Raw genomic sequence first — 20,761 nt, forward strand, 5'->3', positions numbered from 1 at the left:
ACAGTGTATCAGGATCCCGCCAGGTGTGTCTATAGGTTTTCACAGTGTATCAGGATCCTGCAGGTGTGTATGTGGTTTCACAGTGTATCAGGATCCCGCCAGGTGTGTGTATAGGTTTTCACAGTGTATCAGGATCCTGCCAGGTGTGTATGTGGTTTCACAGTGTATCAGGATCCCGCCAGGTGTGTGTATAGGTTTTCACAGTGTATCAGGATCCTGCCAGGTGTGTATGGGGTTTCACAGTGTATCAGGATCCCGCCAGGTGTGTATGGGGTTTCACAGTGTATCAGGCCTCTGCCAGGTGTGTGTATAGGTTTTCACAGTGTATCAGGATCCTGCCAGGTGTGTATGTGGTTTCACAGTGTATCAGGATCCCGCCAGGTGTGTCTATAGGTTTTCACAGTGTATCAGGATCCTGCAGGTGTGTATGTGGTTTCACAGTGTATCAGGATCCCGCCAGGTGTGTGTATCGGTTTTCACAGTGTATCAGGATCCTGCCAGGTGTGTATGTGGTTTCACAGTGTATCAGGATCCCGCCAGGTGTGTGTATAGGTTTTCACAGTGTATCAGGATCCTGCCAGGTGTGTATGTGGTTTCACAGTGTATCAGGATCCCGCCAGGTGTGTGTATAGGTTTTCACAGTGTATCAGGATCCTGCCAGGTGTGTATGGGGTTTCACAGTGTATCAGGATCCTGCCAGGTGTGTATGGGGTTTCACAGTGTATCAGGATCCTGCCAGGTGTGTATGGGGTTTCACAGTGTATCAGGATCCTGCCAGGTGTGTATGAGGTTTCACAGTGTATCAGGATCCTGCCAGGTGTGTCTGGGGTTTCACAGTGTATCAGGATTCTGCCAGGTGTGTATGGGGTTTCACAGTGTATCAGGATCCTGCCAGGTGTGTATGTGGTTTCACAGTGTATCAGGATCCTGCCAGGTGTGTATGGGATTTCAGTGTATCTGGGTCCTTTTAGGTGAGTAAAAGGCTTCACAAGCGATGCCCATCTGCAACTGTATTGAGTGAAATAAAGGCAATTCCACATATTTACAACTTACATCAGAAATTGTACAAATTGAAACTTGAATCTATGCAGAATAATGAGGATTGCTGACAAATTTGAGGAATGTTCAATCCTGCTCGCACATTCTTTGAATTTGATTCCCAGATTCTGACAAACGGATGCAGTCAAAAATTCTGACACTCAAAAGTGAAATAAACGGTTTGAAATCTCCGTATCATCTCTTACCTTTCAGGTTATTGGATACTTCGGATAAACCCTGTGCGATATTCATGTAGTCAAATGGATCAGAACCTGGTTAAATTATTTGAATTTCATGAAATCAGATTTGTGTAATATTATAGTAAATTCTGCAGTGTTTGAATCTGAAGTTGAATTCAGTGTGTGATTTTACCGTACCGAGTTCCTGTATTTCTTTTAGTATTTTGTCCAACTTTGGTACTCCGTGACGCATTTTCACAAAGGATTCCCACATCAGCCTTCGGACCCGTGAGCCTTTCTCCATCACCAGATTTAGGAGAAGTTTGGAACTGTCTGCCCTGTTTCCCTTCTCTGTGAGTTCAATGATCTTCTGCAAAGAATAATAATGATTACATTGAGGAGGGGAGTGAAAGACACACATGGAGAATGAGAAGGAAAGGATCTGCTCAATGATGATATCTCCCAGTGGTTTTCAGCACAGAAAGCAGTCACTGGGCTGGGCACTGATCCATTCTGAACATGAGCGGAATATTCTAGAAACATCTTAGGAACATGGGAACAGGAGGAGGCCATTCACTCCTCGAGGCTGCTCCACAATTCAATCAGATCATGGCTGATCTGTACCCTAACTCCATCCACCCACTTTGGCTCCATGTCCCTTAATACCCTGGGTTAGCAATAATCTATCAATCTCTGATCTTGGTTCAGTCATTAATGGAAATAAATTAGATGGAACCAAAATAGAAATCAGAAGAGTTGTTCCAGGAGAGTGAGGAATCACTGAGAATCTGCAGCAATTTTAATGGGATTAGGTTTCTCTGTCCTTCAGTGTCCAACATGACATCAGATACTGACTGACAAAATGATCCACTTGTTACTCACACTTACTTCCTGTTGTCACACTTTCTGATTTACTCAGAAATAAAAGACCAGAGAATCAGAACTCAAGTGACAGGGAAGGGTTAATTCTGAAGTGAGGGAAGCAGCTAGAAAACTGTCTGAGAAATGACCACCGACTAATCGAAATAACCACTGTTGATTTATCGTTCAGGAGGATCAACCAATAATAATGAAAATCCAATCACTTGTCCCTCACTAATTATACATTTGATTCCCAGTATTTTACATGCCCACTGTTAGTGGAAACCTTGACTGGGAGAACATATTGAGCAGTGGGGCTTGTGTAGTCAGGACGTTCATCAACAGCTTAGCTCTGTATAGCGGCTTTCATGAAGGTTGTCGTAAAACCTAATGTCCTTTATGTCTGGCCTCTACATGACTTCAGTCCTTCAAGAATGCGGTCGCTGCTGAAATGGCCTGACTCCCTCGATAAAGGTGGATATATTAGAATAAAACAGATTTGGCCACTTAGTTTTCACCTCAGCATCAGATTTGGACATGATGAAGGAAAACGGAGTCCAGTCGCCCTGTAACGTCTCATTAACATCTGGGACTTGTGCAAAAACGGGGAGAGATGCACCACACGTTACTCAACAAGAGTGTGACAAAGGGCAGGACTGGGTGTTAAATATTCCTGGATGCAAGGTGTTCAGGAAAGATAGAAAAGGAAGAAAAGGGGGAGGAATGGAGGTATTGATTAAGGAGAACATTGCAGTGCTGGAGAGAGAGGATATCCCTGAGGGGTCAAGGATGAAATCTGTTTGGCTGGAGATAAGGAACAAAAAAGGTGCAATTGCATTGTTTGATGTGGACTATGGGACCCAACGAGCAGGAAAGGATGAAGAGGAACAAATTACAGAGAGATGCAAGAATTATAGGATAGTTACAAAGGGGGATTTTAATTGTACAAATATAGACTGGGATATTAGAAGTGTAAAGGGCAGAGAGGGGCAAGAGTTCCTAGAGTGTGTTCAGGAAAATATTCTACAGCAGTAGGTTTCCAGTCCAAGGAGAAAGGAGGCCCTGCTCGAACTGGTCCCTGGGAACTAGGTGGGCCAAGTGGATCAAATATAAGTAGCAGTACATTTAGGGGACAGTGATTATTGTATCATAAGGCTTAGGTTGGTAATTGAAAAGAATAAAGAACAATCTGTGGTCCTGTGTTTGTGGCTTCATTGGTAGTTCTCTTGCCTCTGATTCAAAAGGTTGTGGGTTCAACTCTCACTCCAGGCACTCACTCCAGTGCAGTACCGAGGGAGTGTTGCACTGTCAGAGGTGTCGTCTTTCAGATGTCATGTTAAACTGAGGCTCTGGCCAATATTTAGGGCGGCGCAGTGGTTAGCACTGCAGCCTCACAGCTCCAGCGACCCAGGTTCAGTTCTGGGTACTGCCTGTGTGGAGTTTGCAAGTTCTCCCTGTGTCTGCGTGGGTTTCTCCGGTTTCCTCCCACAGCCAAAGACTTGCAGGTTGACAGGTAAATTGGCCATTGTAAATTGTTCCTAGTGTAGGTAGGTGGTAGGAGAATGGTGGGGATGTGGTAGAGAATATGGGGTAATGTAGGATTAGTGTAAATGGGTGGTTGTTGGTCAGCACAGACTCGGTGGGTCGAAGGGCCTGTTTCAGTGCTGTATCTCTAAATAAAATTTAAAAATCTCGAGTCAGAATAATTAACTGGGGTAAAGCCAACTTCAATGGGGTAAAAATGTACCTGGGACAAATAAATTGGAATCAAAGGCTGGCAGGAAGAACAGCAGCTGAACAATGGGCTACCTTCAAAGAAGAGATAGTTTGGACACAGTCAAGGTATCTTCCTTTGAAGCATAAAGGTAGGGCAAATAAATCCAGAGCTGCCTGGATGACAAAAGAGATAGAGATGAAGAAGCAGAAGTGTGTTTATGACAGATATGAGATAAATAATACAATGGAGAACCAGAGCTGAACATAGAAGGTTCAGAGGGAAAGTGAAAAAGCGAACAAGAGAAGCAAAGAGAGAGTATGAAAAGAGACTGGCAGCTAACATAAAATGGAATCCCAAAGTCTTCTATTGGCATGTAAATGGTAAAAGGGTGGTCAAAGGTCGAGTAGGGCCGATTAGCGACCAAAAGGGGGATTTACGCAAGGAGGCACGGGGAATAGTTAAGGTATTAAATGAATACTTTGCATCTGTCTTTACCAAGGAAGATATTGCTGCCCAGACCACAATGGAACAGGAGGTCATTAATACATTAGAAGGATTTAAAATTGATAAGGAGGAGGTATTAGATAGGCTGTCTATATTTAAGTTGATAAATCACCAGGGACAGATGAGATGCATCCAAGGTTACCGCAGGAAGTGAGAGTGGAAATTGCAGAGGCCAACAGCGACAGAAAGGACGTTTGAGGACTCGTCCACTGAGGTAGTATGGGCCGAGGTTAGAAACAGGAGAGGTGAGGTTACCCTGTTGGGAGTCTTTTATAGACCTCCGAATAGTTCCAGAGATGTAGAGGAAAGGATAGCGAAGATCATTCTCGACAGGGGTGAGAGTAACCGGGTAGTTGTTATGGGGGACTTTAACTTTCCAAATATCGACTGGAAATACTATAGTTCGAGTACTTTAGATGGGTCAGTTTTTGTCCAGTGTGTGCAGGAGGGTTTTCTGACACAGTATGTAGACAGGCCAACCAGGGGCGATGCCACATTGGATTTGGTACTGGGAAATGAACCCGGCCAGCTGTTAGATTTAGATGTAGGTGAGCACTTTGGCGATAGTGATCACAATTCGGTTAGGTTTACCTTAGCAATGGGCAGGGACAGGTATATACCGCAGGGCAAGAATTATAGCTGGGGGAAAGGAAATTATGATGCGATTAGGCAAGATTTAGGATGCGTAGGATGGGGAAGGAAACTGCAGGGGATGGGAACAATCGAAATGTGGAGCTTATTCAAGGAGCAGCTACTGTGTGTCCTTGATAAGTATGTACCTATGAGGCAGGGAGGAAGTTGTCGAGCGAGGGAGCCGTGGTTTACGAAAGAAGTTGAAGCGCTTGTCAAGAGGAAGAAGGCGGCTTATGTTAGGATGAGACGTGAAGGCTCAGTTAGGGCGCTTGAGAGCTACAAGCTAGCCAGGAAGGATCTAAAGGGAGAGCTAAGAAGAGCGAGGAGAGGACACGAGAAGTCATTGGTGGATAGGATCAGGGAAAACCCTAAGGCTTTCTCTAGGTATATCAGGAATAAAAGAATGACTAGAGTTAGATTAGGGCCAATCAAGGATAGTAGTGGGAAGTTGTGTGTGGAATCAGAGGAGATAGGGGAAGTGTTAAATGAATATTTTGCATCAGTATTTGCAGTAGAGAAAGAAAATGTTGTTGAGAATACTGAGATTCAGGCTACTAGGCTAGATGGGATTGAGGTTCACAAGGAGGAGGTGTTATCAATTTTGGAAAGTGTGAAAATAGATAAGTCCCCTGGGCCAGATGGGATTTATCCTAGGATTCTCTGGGAAGCTAGGGAGGAGATTGCAGAGCCTTTGTCCTTGATCTTTATGTCGTCATTGTCAACAGGAATAGTGCCGGGAGACTGGAGGATAGCAAATGTTGTCCCCTTGTTCAAGAAGGGGAGTAGAGACAGCCCTGGTAATTATAGACCTGTGAGCCTTACTTCGGTTGTGGGTAAAATGTTGGAAAAGGTTATAAGAGACAGGATTTATAATCATCTTGAAAAGAATAAGTTCATTAGAGATAGTCAGCACGGTTTTGTGACGGGTAGGTCGTGCCTCACAAAGTTTTTCGAGAAGGTGACCAAACAGGTGAATGAGGGTAAAGCAGTGGATGTGGTGTATATGGATTTCAGTAAGGCGTTTGATAAGGTTCCCCACGGTAGGCTATTGCAGAAAATACGGAAGTATGGGGTTGAAGGTGATTTAGAGCTTTGGATCAGAAATTGGCTAGCTGAAAGAAGACAGAGGATGGTGGTTGATGGCAAATGTTCATCCTGGAGTTTAGTTACTAGTGGTGTACCACAAGGATCTGTTTTGGGGCCACTGCTGTTTGTCATTTTTATAAATGACCTGGAAGAGGGTGTAGAAGGGTGGGTTAGTAAATTTGCAGATGGCATTAAGGTCGGTGGAGTTGTGGATAGTGCCGAAGGATGTTGTAGGGTACAGAGGGACATAGATAGGCTGCAGAGCTGGGCTGAGAGATGGCAAATGGAGTTTAATGCGGAAAAGTGTGAGGTGATTCACTTTGGAAGGAGTAACAGGAATGCAGAGTACTGGGCTAATGGGAAGATTCTTGGTCGTGTAGATGAACAGAGAGATCTTGGTGTCCAGGTGCATAAATCCCTGAAGGTTGCTACCCAGGTTAATAGGGCTGTTAAGAAGGCATATGGTGTGTTAGCTTTTATTAGTAGGGGGATCGAGTTTCGGAGCCACGAGGTCATGCTGCAGCTGTACAAAACTCTGGTGAGACCGCACCTGGAGTATTGCGTGCAGTTCTGGTCACCGCATTATAGGAAGGATGTGGAAGCTGTGGAAAGGGTGCAGAGGAGATTTACTAGGATGTTGCCTGGTATGGAGGGAAGGTCTTATGAGGAAAGGCTGAGGGACTTGAGGTTGTTTTCGTTGGAGAGAAGGAGGAGGAGAGGTGACTTAATAGAGACATATAAGATAATCAGAGGGTTAGATAGGGTGGATAGTGAGCGTCTTTTTCCTCGGATGGTGATGGCAAACACGAGGGGACAGAGCTTCAAGTTGAGGGGTGATAGATATAGGACAGATGTGAGAGGTAGTTTCTTTACTCAGAGAGTAGTAAGGGCGTGGAACGCCCTGCCTGCAGCAGTAGTAGATTCGCCAACTTTAAGGGCATTTAAGTGGTCATTGGATAGACATATGGATGAAAATGGAATAGTGTAGGTCAGATGGTTTCACAGGTCGGCGCAACATCGAGGGCCGAAGGGCCTGTACTGCGCTGTAATGTTCTAATTCTAATTCCAACTTTTTCTGTCTTCCTTAGACTCAGGGGTGGTGCCAAAGTACTGGAGAGTGTTATGAAACTGCCTCTGTGCTTTGTTAACTATATTTTTTAATGATTCATTTTTGTTAAGATTGAAGCAATGTTAAACTTTGGGGTTTTCAAAATGGATCATTTAAAGGCCACTTGACTTTGAAAAACTGTCCCCGGGAATGTTTTTTAAAAGGGGCACAGAGTGGTCTTGTGAGGAAACAAGTCTTTCCAGGAAACCACCTGACTTCCAGCAACAACAACAAGCCTCTCTGGGAAACCACCTGACTTCCAGCTCAATAAACAGGAGAACTTTGGACACTTGGAGAAGTTGTTTATAAAGAAGTGACAGGTCAAGATTGATGGAGGTCAACTCATGTTGTCGGTTTCGCTTTTGAATTGGTGTCTGTGAGAGAGAGAGAGAGACAGACAGAGACAGAGAGAGGGGGAGGGAGGGACAGAGACAGAGAGAGAGGGGGAGGGAGGGAGGGAGGGAGAGAGACAGAGAGGGAGGGAGAAAGAGAGAGAGATACACAGAGAGAGAGAGAGAGAGAGAGAGTGAGTGAGTGAGTGAGTGAGTGAGTGAGTGAGTGAGTGAGTGAGTGAGAGAGTGAGTGAGTGAGTGAGTGAGTGGCTAAGGTCAAAAGGGAACTTTCATATTTCAATCTATTTGCTGATGCTTTACTTCATTATTGGTTAACACTTGTTTTATAATAAACTGATAACTTTGCTGTTTATTAAAGAAACCTGGTGGTTTGTTTCACTCTGGGATAAAAATAGAGTCTATAATTGACCATATCAGTAAGTGGGAAAACATTTCAATATATGTTGTGACCCATGGAGAAGTGGAACCAGAATAAACTGTGCACTCCTCCCACCTCGGTCGTAACAGGAGTTCCAAATGTTACATCTTAGTTCAAAAAATGATGTAAAGAAAAGGCCAGTCAGTTTATCTTCAGTGGTGGGGAAACTCCGAGAAACAATAATTCAAGAGCAAATTAAGTCACATGGACAAATACAGGTTAATTAAGGAAAGCCAACACCGATTTCTTCAGAGAAAATCATGTTTAACTAAGTTGCTGGAGTTTTTTGAACAGATAACAGAGAGAGTTGATGAGGGAAATGTTGTTGATGTGGTGTAAATGGACTCCCAGAATGTATTTGAAATGATGCTGCACAAGCGACTTGAGACAGATTATGGCTCATGGAATAAAAGGGACAGTAGCATGAATATGAAATTAGTTGAGTGACAGGAAACAGGGGGTAGTGGTTAATGGATGCTCTTCAGGCTTGAGGAAGGTTTGTAGTGGGGATCCCCAGGGATAAATATTGGGACCCTTGCTTTTCCTGTTATAAATTAATGACTTCGACCTTGGTGTACAGGGCCCAGGGATGGGCAGACAAATGGCAGATGAAGTTAAATGTGGATAAATGGGAAGTGATTCATTTTGATAGGAAGAACATGGAGAGACAATATAACAAAGGGTACAACTCTAAAGAGGTGAAAGAGGAAAGAGCAGAGGGACCTGGGGGTATATGTGCAGAAGTCATTGAATGTGACAGGACAGGTTGTGAGAGCGGTTAATAAAGCACACAGTATCTTGGACTTTATTAATAGGGGTATGGAGTACAAGAGCAAGGAGGTTATGCTGAACTTGTATAAGACACCAGTTCAGCCTCAGCTGGAGTACTGCGCCCAGTTCTGAGTATTGCGCCTTAGGAATGATGTGAAGGTGTCAAAGAGGGTGCAGAAAAGATTCACGAGAATGGTTCCAGGGATGAGGAACTTCAGTTATGAAGACAGATTGGAGAAGTTGGGACTGTTTTCTTTGGAGACGAGAAGACTGAGTGGAGATTTGATAGAGGTATTCAAAATCATGAGGGTTCGAGACAGAGTGGATATGGGAAAACTGTTCCCACTCATGAAAAGATCGAGAACGAGAGGACACAGATTTAAAGTGATTGGCAAAAGAAGCAAAATGACACGAGGAAAAACTTCTTCATGTAGCGAGTGGTTAGGATCTGGAATGTACTGCTTGAGAGGGTGGTGGAGGTAGGTTCAATCAAGACATTCAAAAGAGAATTAGACTGTTATCTGAAAGGAAGAATGTGCAGGATTATGGGGAGAAGGTGGAGGAATGGCACTGGGTGAATTGCTCATTCAGAGAGCCAGTGCAGACACCTTCTGAACTGTAACAATTCTGTGAAGTTATACTCATGAAATCACATTTATTGGCCAACGTCCCAGACTCCTTCAACAGCATCCCTGGGTATGTTCTGTTGCACTGGCAATGGGGCACAGTGGAATACACTCGGCTGGGTCTGACCCTGAGAATCTACCACACTGACTGCAGACCCAATGTAGTCTCATGAATTCAGTAAAACTAGAGCATGGAAATCTCATGCTAATTACAACCTGTCACCCTCCGGAACTGAAGACTCAGTTCTGTTCCATGTTGAAATGCACATGGAGGATGCACTGAGGATATAAAATGCAGAGAACCTAGGCTAGGTGGGGAATTTAAATGTTCAGTTTCCAACCAATTTGATTCACTTCACATATCATCAAGAAATGGTTGAGCACACTGGACCAAGCAAAGGTTATTGGTTTAGAAGAACGAGAGGTGATCTCATTCAAACATACAAAATTCTTAAAGGGTTCGAAAGGGTAGATGCAGGAAGGATATTTCCCCTGGCTGGGGAGTCTATAATCAGGGGACACAGTCTCAGAATAAGGGGCAGGCCATTTAGGACTGAGATGAGGAGGAATTTCTTCACTCAGAGGGTGGTGAATCTTTGGAATTCTCTGCCCCAGAGGGCTGTGGAGGCTCAGTCATTGAGGATGTTCAAGACTGAGATTGATAGATTTCTACATATTGAAAACATCAAGGGATATGGGGATAGTGCAGGAAAATGGTGTTGAAGTAGATCAGCCATGATATCATTGAATGGTGGAATGGGCTTGAAGGGCTGAATGGCCTACTCCTGCTCCTATTTTTAGGTTATGTTCCTTTATGCACCTCATTCCTCTTTTCTACTTCTATATGCTGGTGCCGATCCACCTAACAGAAGAGTCCTGTTCAGGTGCAACCCATCCCTTTTGAATATGTGCCACCTGGCCCAGAACTGGTCCCAATGGCCCAAGAATCTAAAGCCCTCCCTCCTGCACCATACCTCAAGTCACACATTGATGCTCCTTACCTTCCTACTTCTACTCTCTGTCTCCAATAAGGGACAGTCTAACCACTTTCCTTCCTCCTTCAATGACATTACCATCTCCGGCCACCATTGGTAAGGCAAAGAACTAGGTGCTGGGTGAGTGCACAGAGGCCAGTGTAAGAGGGAACAGAGAATTCCAGTGGCACCAGAAGTTTACAGGGATAGAGCAGTTTACAGAGATAGGGAAGGACAAGACAATGAAGGTATTTAAATTGGAAATGGGGGATTTTAAATTGGAGTCAGAAATAAAAACTGAAAATGCTGAAAATACTCAGCAGGTCAAGCAGCATCTGTGGAGACTGAAACAGAGTTAACATTTCAGATCAATGACCTTTCATGTGAACTTTCATGGAGTCATTAGAGAATCAGGAACCACAATAAGTGAGTGAGCAAACGAGTGGTAGCTGAGCAGGATGTGGACAGGACAGGGAACAGGCAGCAGAGTTTTAGATGAACTGAAGTTTACAGAATGTGACAGTCGGGAGGCTGGTCAGGGAATCATTTAAATAATCGAGTTTAATGACTTAGACACGGATGATGGTTTAATCAGCAGATGGGCTAAGATAGGAGTTGAGTCAGGCAATATAATGGAGACAGCAGTGTAGACCCAGTAAAAACACATATAGTAAAAGCACATCAGAACTTAGTTGAAACAAAGGGGCTAATCACACAACAATGAACAGTGTGTTAAAGCATAGGGGGGCTGGGTAGAAAGGGGCCACAGCACACAGATGGCCGAGGAATTGTAGACAGCATTGAAAAGACATATTGATGATCCAATACACTGTCCTTGCACATAACAGATAAACATGGACACCAGATATAATTAGACTCATAGTAGACAATGGGAAACTGTAAAATGTTGAACAGGTTCTCACTGAGCCAAATAAGGAATTATCATTCTGTCATTATACCAGATCCCTATGAGTAAGTGAGAGGGGAGGGTCTTGGAAATAAGATTTAATCCCTGACTGAAACTGGGAAAGGCACGAGAACCCCGGGGAAGAACACTCGAGAAGATACCCCTGAGCCAAGGGCTCAGAGAAGAGCAGCCGCAAGTCTGAAACTGGTCACCTCATGCCTTGACGGGTAGAATACTGAGCAAGTAGTGAGAGCTTGTACTTTGATGATTTAGTGTGTGAATAAAATATTGATATACCTTTCACCAATCAGATTCCGTGGATTCTTTAAGAGTAAGCTCGTATTAGGCACAACAGCAGTATGGTGTATTTATGATGAGGAGGGTATGGGATCGAAAGCTCAGTTCGAGGCCAATAGAATCACAGTATCATGGACTGTTTGACAGGAGGCCATTCGTTCATCGTGTCCGTGCCAGCTCTCTGCAAGAGCAACTCACCTAGTCCCACATCCTGGCCTTTTCTCCGTAGTCATGCAATTTTTTTTCTTCTTCATCTCTTCAGATAATTATCCAATTCTCTTTTGAGAGCCTCAATTGAATCTGCCTCAACCACACTCTCAGACAGTGTATTCCAGATCCTAACCACTCACTGCATAAAAAAACTTCTTCCTCATGTCACTGTTGTTTCTTTTACCAATCACCTACAATCAGTGTCCTCTGGTTCTCGATCCTCTGCCAACAGGAGTAATTTCTCCCTATCTGCTCTGTCCAGACCCCTCATGATTTTGAACAATCTCCTCTCAACCTTCTCTTCTCTAAGCAGAACATCTCCACCTTCTCCAATCTATCCACCTAAATGAAGTTCCTCGTAACGGCCTGCTTGGGTCTGCAAATGAAACCCGACCCGAGTCCAACAGAACTACATCCGAGCTGAGCCCGAGGCCTTTCATTTTTCCCATGCCTGACCCGACCACCGGAATATAATCAAATTTATTGAAGATGTAGTGCTCTACCTTCGATGGAATCACTCACTGCAGACGAGTGCGGAGTGTTTCCCGCCTTGACGTACTGGCTGTCACTGTGTCTGACCCAGCCCAACCCGAACCGAGCCCGAATGCTGGACCCGGAAGAGCGACCCGAACCAACCCGAACCCAACACATGTCAGTGGGTCCCGTCGGGTTCGGGTTGGGTAGCCATGCTCTAGTTCCTCATCCCTGGAACCATTCTCCTGAATCTTCTCTGCACCCTCTTTAATACCTTCACATTCTTCTAAAGGGTGGTGCCCAGAACAGGCACAATATCCAGATGAGTCTGAACCAGTGTTTTATACAGGTTTATCATAACTGCCTTGTTTTTGTACTCTATGCCCCTAATTATAAAGACAAGGATCCCGTATGCTTTGTGAACCCCTTTCTCAACCTGCTCTGCCACCTTCAATTATTTCTGCACATACACCCCAGGTCCTTCTGCTCCTGCACCTCATTTAGAATTTCACTCTTCATCTTATATTGTCTCTCATTCTTTCTATCAAAACGTATCACTTCATACTTCACTGCATTAAATTTCACCTGCTACTTGTCCACCCATTCCACCAGCCTGTCTACATCCTTTTGAAGTTCACTGTCCTCTGCACAGTTCACAATACTTTCAAGTTTTCTGTCATCCACAAATTTTGAAATTGTGCCCTGTACACACAACCCTAGGTCATTAATACATATCAGGAAAAGCACTGGTACCAACACTGACCACTGGGGAATCCCACTATATAACTTCCTCCAGTCCGAGGAAATAGGATGCAGAATTTATGAACATTTAGGTGCAGCCTCAAACAGTGGTTATGGAGGGAGATGGAAAGAAGCAGCAAGGAGACAGGGTTTGTGTTAAAAGATGACAATGTCATCAGTCATCATAATATTTAACTTGAGGAAAATTGAAACCGAATAAAGAACGAAAGAACAATGAGACGGATCTTGTGATCTGTGGTGAATGGACTGCACACTGGCACTTGTCCATCAACATTTTATAGGCAGTTGTGCTGGAGGTTCTTTTCAGTCAACTCCTGAAAACACAAAAACCCCTTTACAAAGCATCTGGAACCTGTGTGAACAGGGGAAGATTAACCAGTCAGATTGAAAATTTGTTAATGAACGGCACAGAGTCTGAAGCAGGAAGTGTCAGTTTGGATATTTAATTCAATGTCAAACCAGGTACAGAAAGCACAATAACAAGAGGGAAAGAATAATTAGATCGGGAGAGAGGGAAAAGAGACAGCAAGAAAAAGTAAAAACAATTAAAATGCATTTATTTTCTTTAATCTCCAACAATAATTTAAATTTGAAGGAACGAGACTCCACAATTGTAAAAGTCATTTTTCCATGCCAGCGAGGTTGTTTGGCAGTAATTAAGATTTATCACTCTGCTAAAAAATTACTTACACTGGAATGAACAAGCTGTAACATTTTTTCTGACCAGTTTAAAGTGTATCTATTCGGTAAATTCAGCAACTTCACACAGTTCAATGGTAAATCACCAATGAAGCTTTTGGAGGAGCACAGCATCTCAGACAGAAACTGAGAGATTTCTGTATTTAACTGGGCATGTGCAGCCGCTGAAAGTTACTGTCCAGTTTAATGTTAGTAATGGCAAGCACTGTTAGCCTCACTATTATTTCTACTGCAAAATCCAGCTGCTTATAAAACATTAAACTACAACATTTTATCTCCTAGTCATGCTTTCCATAACCAAAATGGAGCAGAAGTCAATCTATTTGTCTGAAAATAACAGACAGAATATGTTCAATTTCCTGACCTTCCGCCAGGCTGTGGTGTTCCACAGCAAGAATATAGGGGCAGGAAATTACAGACTGAATGAGCTCAATTTCCTGCTATTTCTCTGCAGTGAGGTTTCACAGCAAGAGCACAGGGCCAGTAAATTTCTTCCATCCGTTTTTAAAACGCGCCATTTATAGGAAGTAAAAGCATCGGGGAAAGAAAAACTGACATGTAGAGTGACTAGGATGCTGTTAATGAGGAATGTGGAATTACTGTTACAGTGAGGGATTTGAGAACTTTGGGCTCATTCCACTCGAGGGTGAGCAGATTAAGTGAGGAGTTGCTGCAGGTCTTCAGATTCTGAAGAGAAATGATCAAATAAATAGATTATAGTTTTCACTGATTGGCCAAAGAACAAATATTTAAGTAAATTTGATGCATTCAGACTGAATTTGGAAAAATGTCTTCATATACACAATGTGTTTAAAAAGCATAATTTACTCCCAAAAACTACTGTGGAAGCAAGTGGGCAAATGTTTATTCAGGAGAATTCTGTTGGTGTGTGAAAAAGTAGGAAAGATAGAGTATGGGGAATGATCATAAAATTGGGACTAGATTGAATGGATACTGATGTTAATGGGTGGTAAACAGATGCTTGAGATTAGACTAGTTTTTCAACTTGTGCAGGTGGTAGCAGATCCATCGTCCATTATATACCCTGTCTGATTTTCATTCCCATTTACTTCTCTTCCATTAAAAGGAACTAACAGAACATTACAGGCTGTTTGTATGGAATTTTCCAAAGTGCTCTTCCGGGGAGTGACCCTCCACAGCAAGTTCTACTGCCCAGATTGTGCCTGCACTGAAGTTGGAATTGGTGATGTGTGGGGGAGAATAAACCCTGCACAACATCAGGTTTTCAATCCCCATCGCTGGCTTCTGGTTAGTTTCCCTGTTTGGGTCTCACATTTTATCCATTTGAAGATTTTTGTTTTTGTTCTTGAAATGCCGGTAATACCCGCTGGGTATTTTCACCTCTTCATATCATTGTTTCAGATTCATAATATGTTCAGGTTTATCCATTTCTTTTCTATTTGACCTGTTTCTCTTCTGTAACATTCTATGATTATAAGATCTGATATCCTGTTAGTTCTGTGGTGTTTAAATAATCCAAACTCATTCTGTGTCTCTCTCACTTACCCCATGTTCTTGTCCACTGAAATGTCTCTCGTATGTTACCAATGAGCTGACTCTGTCCACTCCTTCTTCAATCGCCTGTTCTAGTCTGTCCCAGTAGAGTTTTGTCAACTTGAACAACTGGTAATCGTCGTAATTTGTCAAGAAATCAGTGATGGTGGAGTTCGGATCTGTGAACACAAATGGAGAAAACTAAACATATTATCGACATTCTATCCAGAATGTGACATTTCCTCTTATAACAAACGGCTACAACCTTCACTGAGACAAACATCTTCTGAAAACCCAAACATACCACATGTGCTACATTCTATAAGTCTCAACAAAGATGTCTCTTAATGTGTTCGGATATTGTGCTCATGAATGGAAAATAATGTTTACTTTGGATAGATACTTACATACTTATAAACACTCTACACATGGGTAGGGTGAATGCTCAATATTCACAAACCCTTCAGGGAAAAGTATTGAAGAAATTGGAGAAAGTGATTGGGGATTCTAGTGGTTACTGACCGGTGATAAGGGGTGTGGGTGGTTCCCACTCTTTACCTTCCAACTGACTGAAAATGTGTTTGGTTAAAGTGATGTGCTCGTGCTCTGAGTGTCTATTGGTCAAATAAACAGACAATTGACAGGTTTTCTCATAGGTTGAAAACAGAAGATTAAATATTTTTTCGCTATTCCCAAAATGGCTGTAACCTCATTCATGTCCACATTTACTCTCACACTCATACACAGGGATAGATAGATAGAGAAGTAAAGGGGTAAGTAGGTCAAAGTGAGGTTGGTGTTCGTGGTTTACAGGAACCCTGTTAGAACTTCTCTAGTGGATGGGCTTTTTTTTTTAAAGTTGCAGGCCTGGGTTGCTTGTAGACTTGAGCTTGTTGAGATGTTTGTAAGGATTTCTGGTGGTTATGATTTCAGACTTGAGTTGATGGTCATTTTAAACTCTGTGTTGTGTTGCAGCAGGGTTTGTCCTCCTTGGCTGGGCTGCTTTCGAAGGTGTTAGCTGGATGATTTGTTGAGATCTCTGTCTCTCTGCAGAGGGCTGGCTTTAGAAGGTAAAAATCTCTCACAATTCAAAAATGTCTCTTGATGGTTCAGGATGAGTGTAATTGACACCTCTTAGCTTGGAATACATATACTGTTTGATCCTCAGTGCAAAAGTGATTTTTTTTTATACAAGTCTTAAATTTGAGTTCTATATTTTCAATTGAGGGAGGGAGGAAGGAAGGAATGGGAGTCACACGACTGCACACATGACACCCATACCTCAATTTTCCAACTGCTACAGCTGGCATTAACAGCCATTTCTTGTTTAAGTGTTTTAGATCATCCCCTTCTTTGAATGAGGCACAATGATACTTGAAATTCCTTTTGCGTCTAAATGTAGCCCTAGAATTTGTTTTAAACCTGGTTCTGTGAATTGTCTCTTGCCTTTAAGTCCGAGTTATGTGTTGTCAAACAGAATTGGTTTTACTCTAGCATCTGTAGTACTTTGGGAACTTTAATATCAAACATGTCGTTGTTTGTGAGGTTTTGCCTAAAGAGTAATTCAATTTTGGCTCCTGAGTCCTTGAAGTGATCATTTTTTTTCAGGCGGATGCAGGGACCTCTTTTCTGAGCCAAGGTTTGTAATATGAAAATTTTTGTTACTGCATTGTTCTTGGCTGATGGCAAGAGTCTGTACAGACTTTAACCCATTAACTGCTGTTTCCACAACACATGGATTCAGCAGCTCAAACTCCAGCATATCGATAACTCTTATCTCTCGGTTAATAAATTGATTTTTAGCCCCAGTGAAGCATAGGGATTCTCCTCCTGCACTTTGTCCTTAGTGGATTCTAATCGCTGGGTTTCATTAGCTTTGGATTTAGAAACTGATTGTTTGATTCTTCAGTGGGAAAATCCACACTGACCTCGCTCCTAGTTTTCTTGTGCCTTTCACAAATCCTGTTTACCTCAGGAAATTTTACATTCCCTTTTCCTTTACCATTATGCAAATAGTTCTTGTAGCTAACCTGATCTTGTGTGATATTGGAACACATGCTCACAACTTGTATAACAATAGTCACTGGCTTGACTGCAGTGTCCAATCTACCTTAACAGGCCCAGATTTTCCACAGTGGGAACCTAGTGGTTTATCATCTTGGTTCCTTCTTTTAATCGTTGAAGACTGATCTGTTTTTCCTTCCCTTCTCTCCTTTTCTCAAGCCCATTTCTGCTTCTTCTACATCCATCTCATTTCTCCCTGACCTGTAACAGTTACTGGTTTATTCTGAACTTAAGGTCTGTGTGTTAATTTATAATCGGTCATTTTTGCTGTGTCTCTCACCGTTAATTCTTTGTTCTTCAATTTGGGTTCTTATATTAGTTGGCACGTTACTTTTAAATTCTTCCAGAAAAATCACTTCTGTCAAATTTTCACATGAGGGTTTTAGCCTGAGAGATTGAGAGCCAAATGTTTAATTCTTTCAAATTCAATGCAAGTCCAGGTAGGTCTCTTCCTAACATTTCAAAACTGTTACCGACAGGCTTCAGGGACTAACTTGTACACATTCAGAATTGCTGTTTTAGTTTGTTCATAATCGAGACAGCTTTCTTCTGATAACAGAGAAAAAGCTCAACGAGCTCATTGAATTTTGGCACTAACCATGAGTGTCTCAAAACATCAAAGTATTGTTCCGAATTCTGGTTAAGGTTTGAGTGGCTGGTGACATTCTCACCTTGTGCTGGCAGCCTGTTTAACTCAAACTTTCTCACCTCTCTTTCTTTCTGCAATTGTATTTACTCCCTTTTCAACTGAAACTCTATTTCCTCTTTTTCTTTCTGAAACTGCATCTCCTCTTTTCAACTGAATTTTAGCGAGGATAATTTTCGCAGACTCCAGTTCAATGCTTTTTTTTTCCTTCTGGTTCAGGGGTAAATTTAAAATAGCTAGCTGGACTCTTCAGTATTTCAGGTTTCTTTTCTTCTTTCTTTTGGGCCTCCTTATCTCGAGAGACAATGGATACGCGCCTGCAGGTGGTCAGTGGTTTGTGAAGCAGCGCCTGGAGTGGCCAGCAAGGCCAATTCTAGAGTGACAGACTCTTCCACAGGTGCTGCAGAGAAATTTGTTTGTCGGGGTTGTTGCACAGTTGGCTCTCCCCTTGTGCCTCTGTCTTTTTTCCTGCCAACTACTAAGTCTCTTCGACTCGCCACATTTTAGCCCTGTCTTTATGGCTGCCCGCCAGCTCTGGCGAACGCTGGCAACTGACTCCCACGACTTGTGATCAATGTCACAGGATTTCATGTTGCGTTTGCAGATGTTTTTAAAGCGAGCTCGCTGTACAATGTGTCTTTGGGGATCCTGCCATCCTCCATGTGGCTCACATGGCCAAGCCATCTCAAGCGCCACTGACTCAGTAGTGTGTACAAGCTGGGGATGTTGGCCGCCTCGAGGACTTCTGTGTTGGAGATACGGTCCTGCCACCTAATGCCAAGTATTCTCTGGAGGCAGCGAAGAAGGAATGAATTGAGACGTCGCTCTTGGTTGACATATGTTGTCCAGGCCTCGCTGCCATAGAGCAAGGTACTGAGGACACAGGCCTGATACACTCGGACTTTTGTGTTCCGTGTCAGTGCACCATTTTCCCACACTCTCTTGGCCAGTCTGGACATAGCAGTGGAAGCCTTCCCCATGTGCTTGTTGATTTCTGCATCTGGAGACAGGTTACTGGTGATATTTGAGCCTAGGTAGGTGAACTCTTGAACCACTTCCAGAGCGTGGTCGCCAATATTGATGGATGGAGCATTTCTGACATTCTGCCCCATGATGTTCGTTTTCTTGAGGCTGATGGTTTGGCCAAATTCATTGCAGGCAGCCGCAAACCTGTCGATGAGACTCTGCAGGCACTCATGAGTGTGAGATGTTAAAGCAGCATCGTCAGCAAAGAGGAGTTCCCTGATGAGGACTTTCCGTACTTTGGACTTCGCTCTTAGATGGGCAAGGTTGAACAACCTGCCCCCTGATCTTGTGTGGAGGAAAATTCCTTCTTCGGAAGACTTGAACGCATGTGAAAGCAGCAGGGAGAAGAAAATCCCAAAAAGTGTGGGTGCGAGAACACAGCCCTGTTTCACGCCACTCAGGATAGGAAAGGGCTCTGATGAGGAGCCACCATGTTGAATTGTGCCTTTCATATTGTCATGGAATGAGGTGATGATACTTCATAGCTTTGGTGGACATCCGATCTTTTCTAGTAGTCTGAAGAGACCACGTCTGCTGACGAGGTCAAAGGCTTTGATGAGATCAATGAAAGCAACGTAGAGGGGAATCTGTTGTTCACAGCATTTCTCCTGTATCTGACGAAGGGAGAACAGCATGTCAACGGTTGATCTCTCTGCACGAAAGCCACACTGTGCCTCAGGGTAGACGCACTCGGCCAGCTTCTGGAGCCTGTTCAGAGCGACTCGAGCAAAGACTTTCCCCACTATGCTGAGCAGGGAGATTCCATGGTAGTTGTTGCAGTCACCGCGGTCACCTTTGTTTTTATACAGGGTGATGATATTGGCATCGCGAATGTCCTGTGGTACTGCTCCCTCATCCCAGCACAGGCATAGCAGTTCATGTAGTGCTGAGAGTATAGCTGGCTTGGCACTCTTGATTATTTCAGAGGTAATGCTGTCCTTCCCAGGGGCTTTTCCGCTGGCTAGAGAATCAATGGCATCACTGAGTTCCGATTTGGTTGGCTGTATGTCCAGCTCATCCATGACTGGTAGAGGCTGGGCTGCCTTGAGGACAGTCTCAGTGACAACATTCTCCCTGGAGTACAGTTCTAGGTAGTACTCAACCCAGCGGTCCATTTGCTTGTGTTGGTCAGTGATTGTGTCCCCTGATTTAGATTTGAGGGGGGCGATCTTCTTGATGGTTGGCCAAAGAGCTCTCTTAATGTCATCATACATTCCTCTGTTTCCGGTGTCTGAGGCCAGCTGAATATGACTGCAGAGGTGTTGCCAGTAGTCGTTTGCGCAGCGCCTGGCTGTTCTTTGTGCAGTGCTTCTGGCTGCTTTAAGTGCTGCGGATGTTAAATCGCTGGGGGCTTTCTTGTAGTTCAACAATGCAATGCGCTTAGCGGCTATGACAGGTTCCAGCTCTTCATTATGAGATTGAAACCAGTCTGCATTTCTCTTCGCACTTTTGCCGTAGGTGGTCAAAGCTGACTCATAGATGGCGTCTCTGATGTGGGCTCACTTGGTCTCAGCATCCCCTGTGGGAGTGTTTTGAAGGGCTGTTACAAGTGAATTTAGAAATTTTTGTAACAGCTGTGGGTGAGAAATTCTGCTCGTGTTGATGCGCGGGCGGCCCTTCTGCTTGGAATGATGCAACTTCTTTGGTCTGAGTCTAACCTTGCTGCACACCAGGGAGTGGTCGGTGTCGCAGTCCGCACTGTGGAAGCTGCGTGTGATTTGAACACTGTTTAAGGCGGCTCGCCTTGTGACAATGAGGTCTAGCTGGTGCCAATGACGCGATCTTGGGTGCCTCCATGAAACCTGGTGACAGGGTTTAGTGTGAAAGAATGAGTTGGTGATGCAGAGGTTATGATAGGTACACAACACAAGCAGTCTCTGCCCGTTCTCATTC

At 43.6% G+C, this 20,761-nt stretch overlaps 1 protein-coding gene across 2 annotated transcripts in view; it reads right to left on the reverse strand.

Annotated features, from left to right (window-relative positions):
* Positions 1 to 20,761, reverse strand: part of LOC137385123 (NACHT, LRR and PYD domains-containing protein 3-like) — a 104,237-nt gene that overhangs the window by 54,949 nt on the left and 28,527 nt on the right. For both annotated transcript variants that reach the window (XM_068059924.1, XM_068059923.1), the window contains exons 7-9: positions 15,145 to 15,311; positions 1,416 to 1,587; positions 1,245 to 1,310 (exon numbers count right to left, since the gene is read on the reverse strand). In XM_068059924.1, coding sequence (XP_067916025.1) covers positions 1,245 to 1,310; positions 1,416 to 1,587; positions 15,145 to 15,311 — 405 coding nt within the window. The remainder of the gene's footprint in view (positions 1 to 1,244; positions 1,311 to 1,415; positions 1,588 to 15,144; positions 15,312 to 20,761) is intronic.

Source organism: Heterodontus francisci, chromosome 28 (genome assembly GCF_036365525.1).
Source record: "Heterodontus francisci isolate sHetFra1 chromosome 28, sHetFra1.hap1, whole genome shotgun sequence".
NCBI classification, from domain to species: Eukaryota; Metazoa; Chordata; class Chondrichthyes; order Heterodontiformes; family Heterodontidae; genus Heterodontus; species Heterodontus francisci.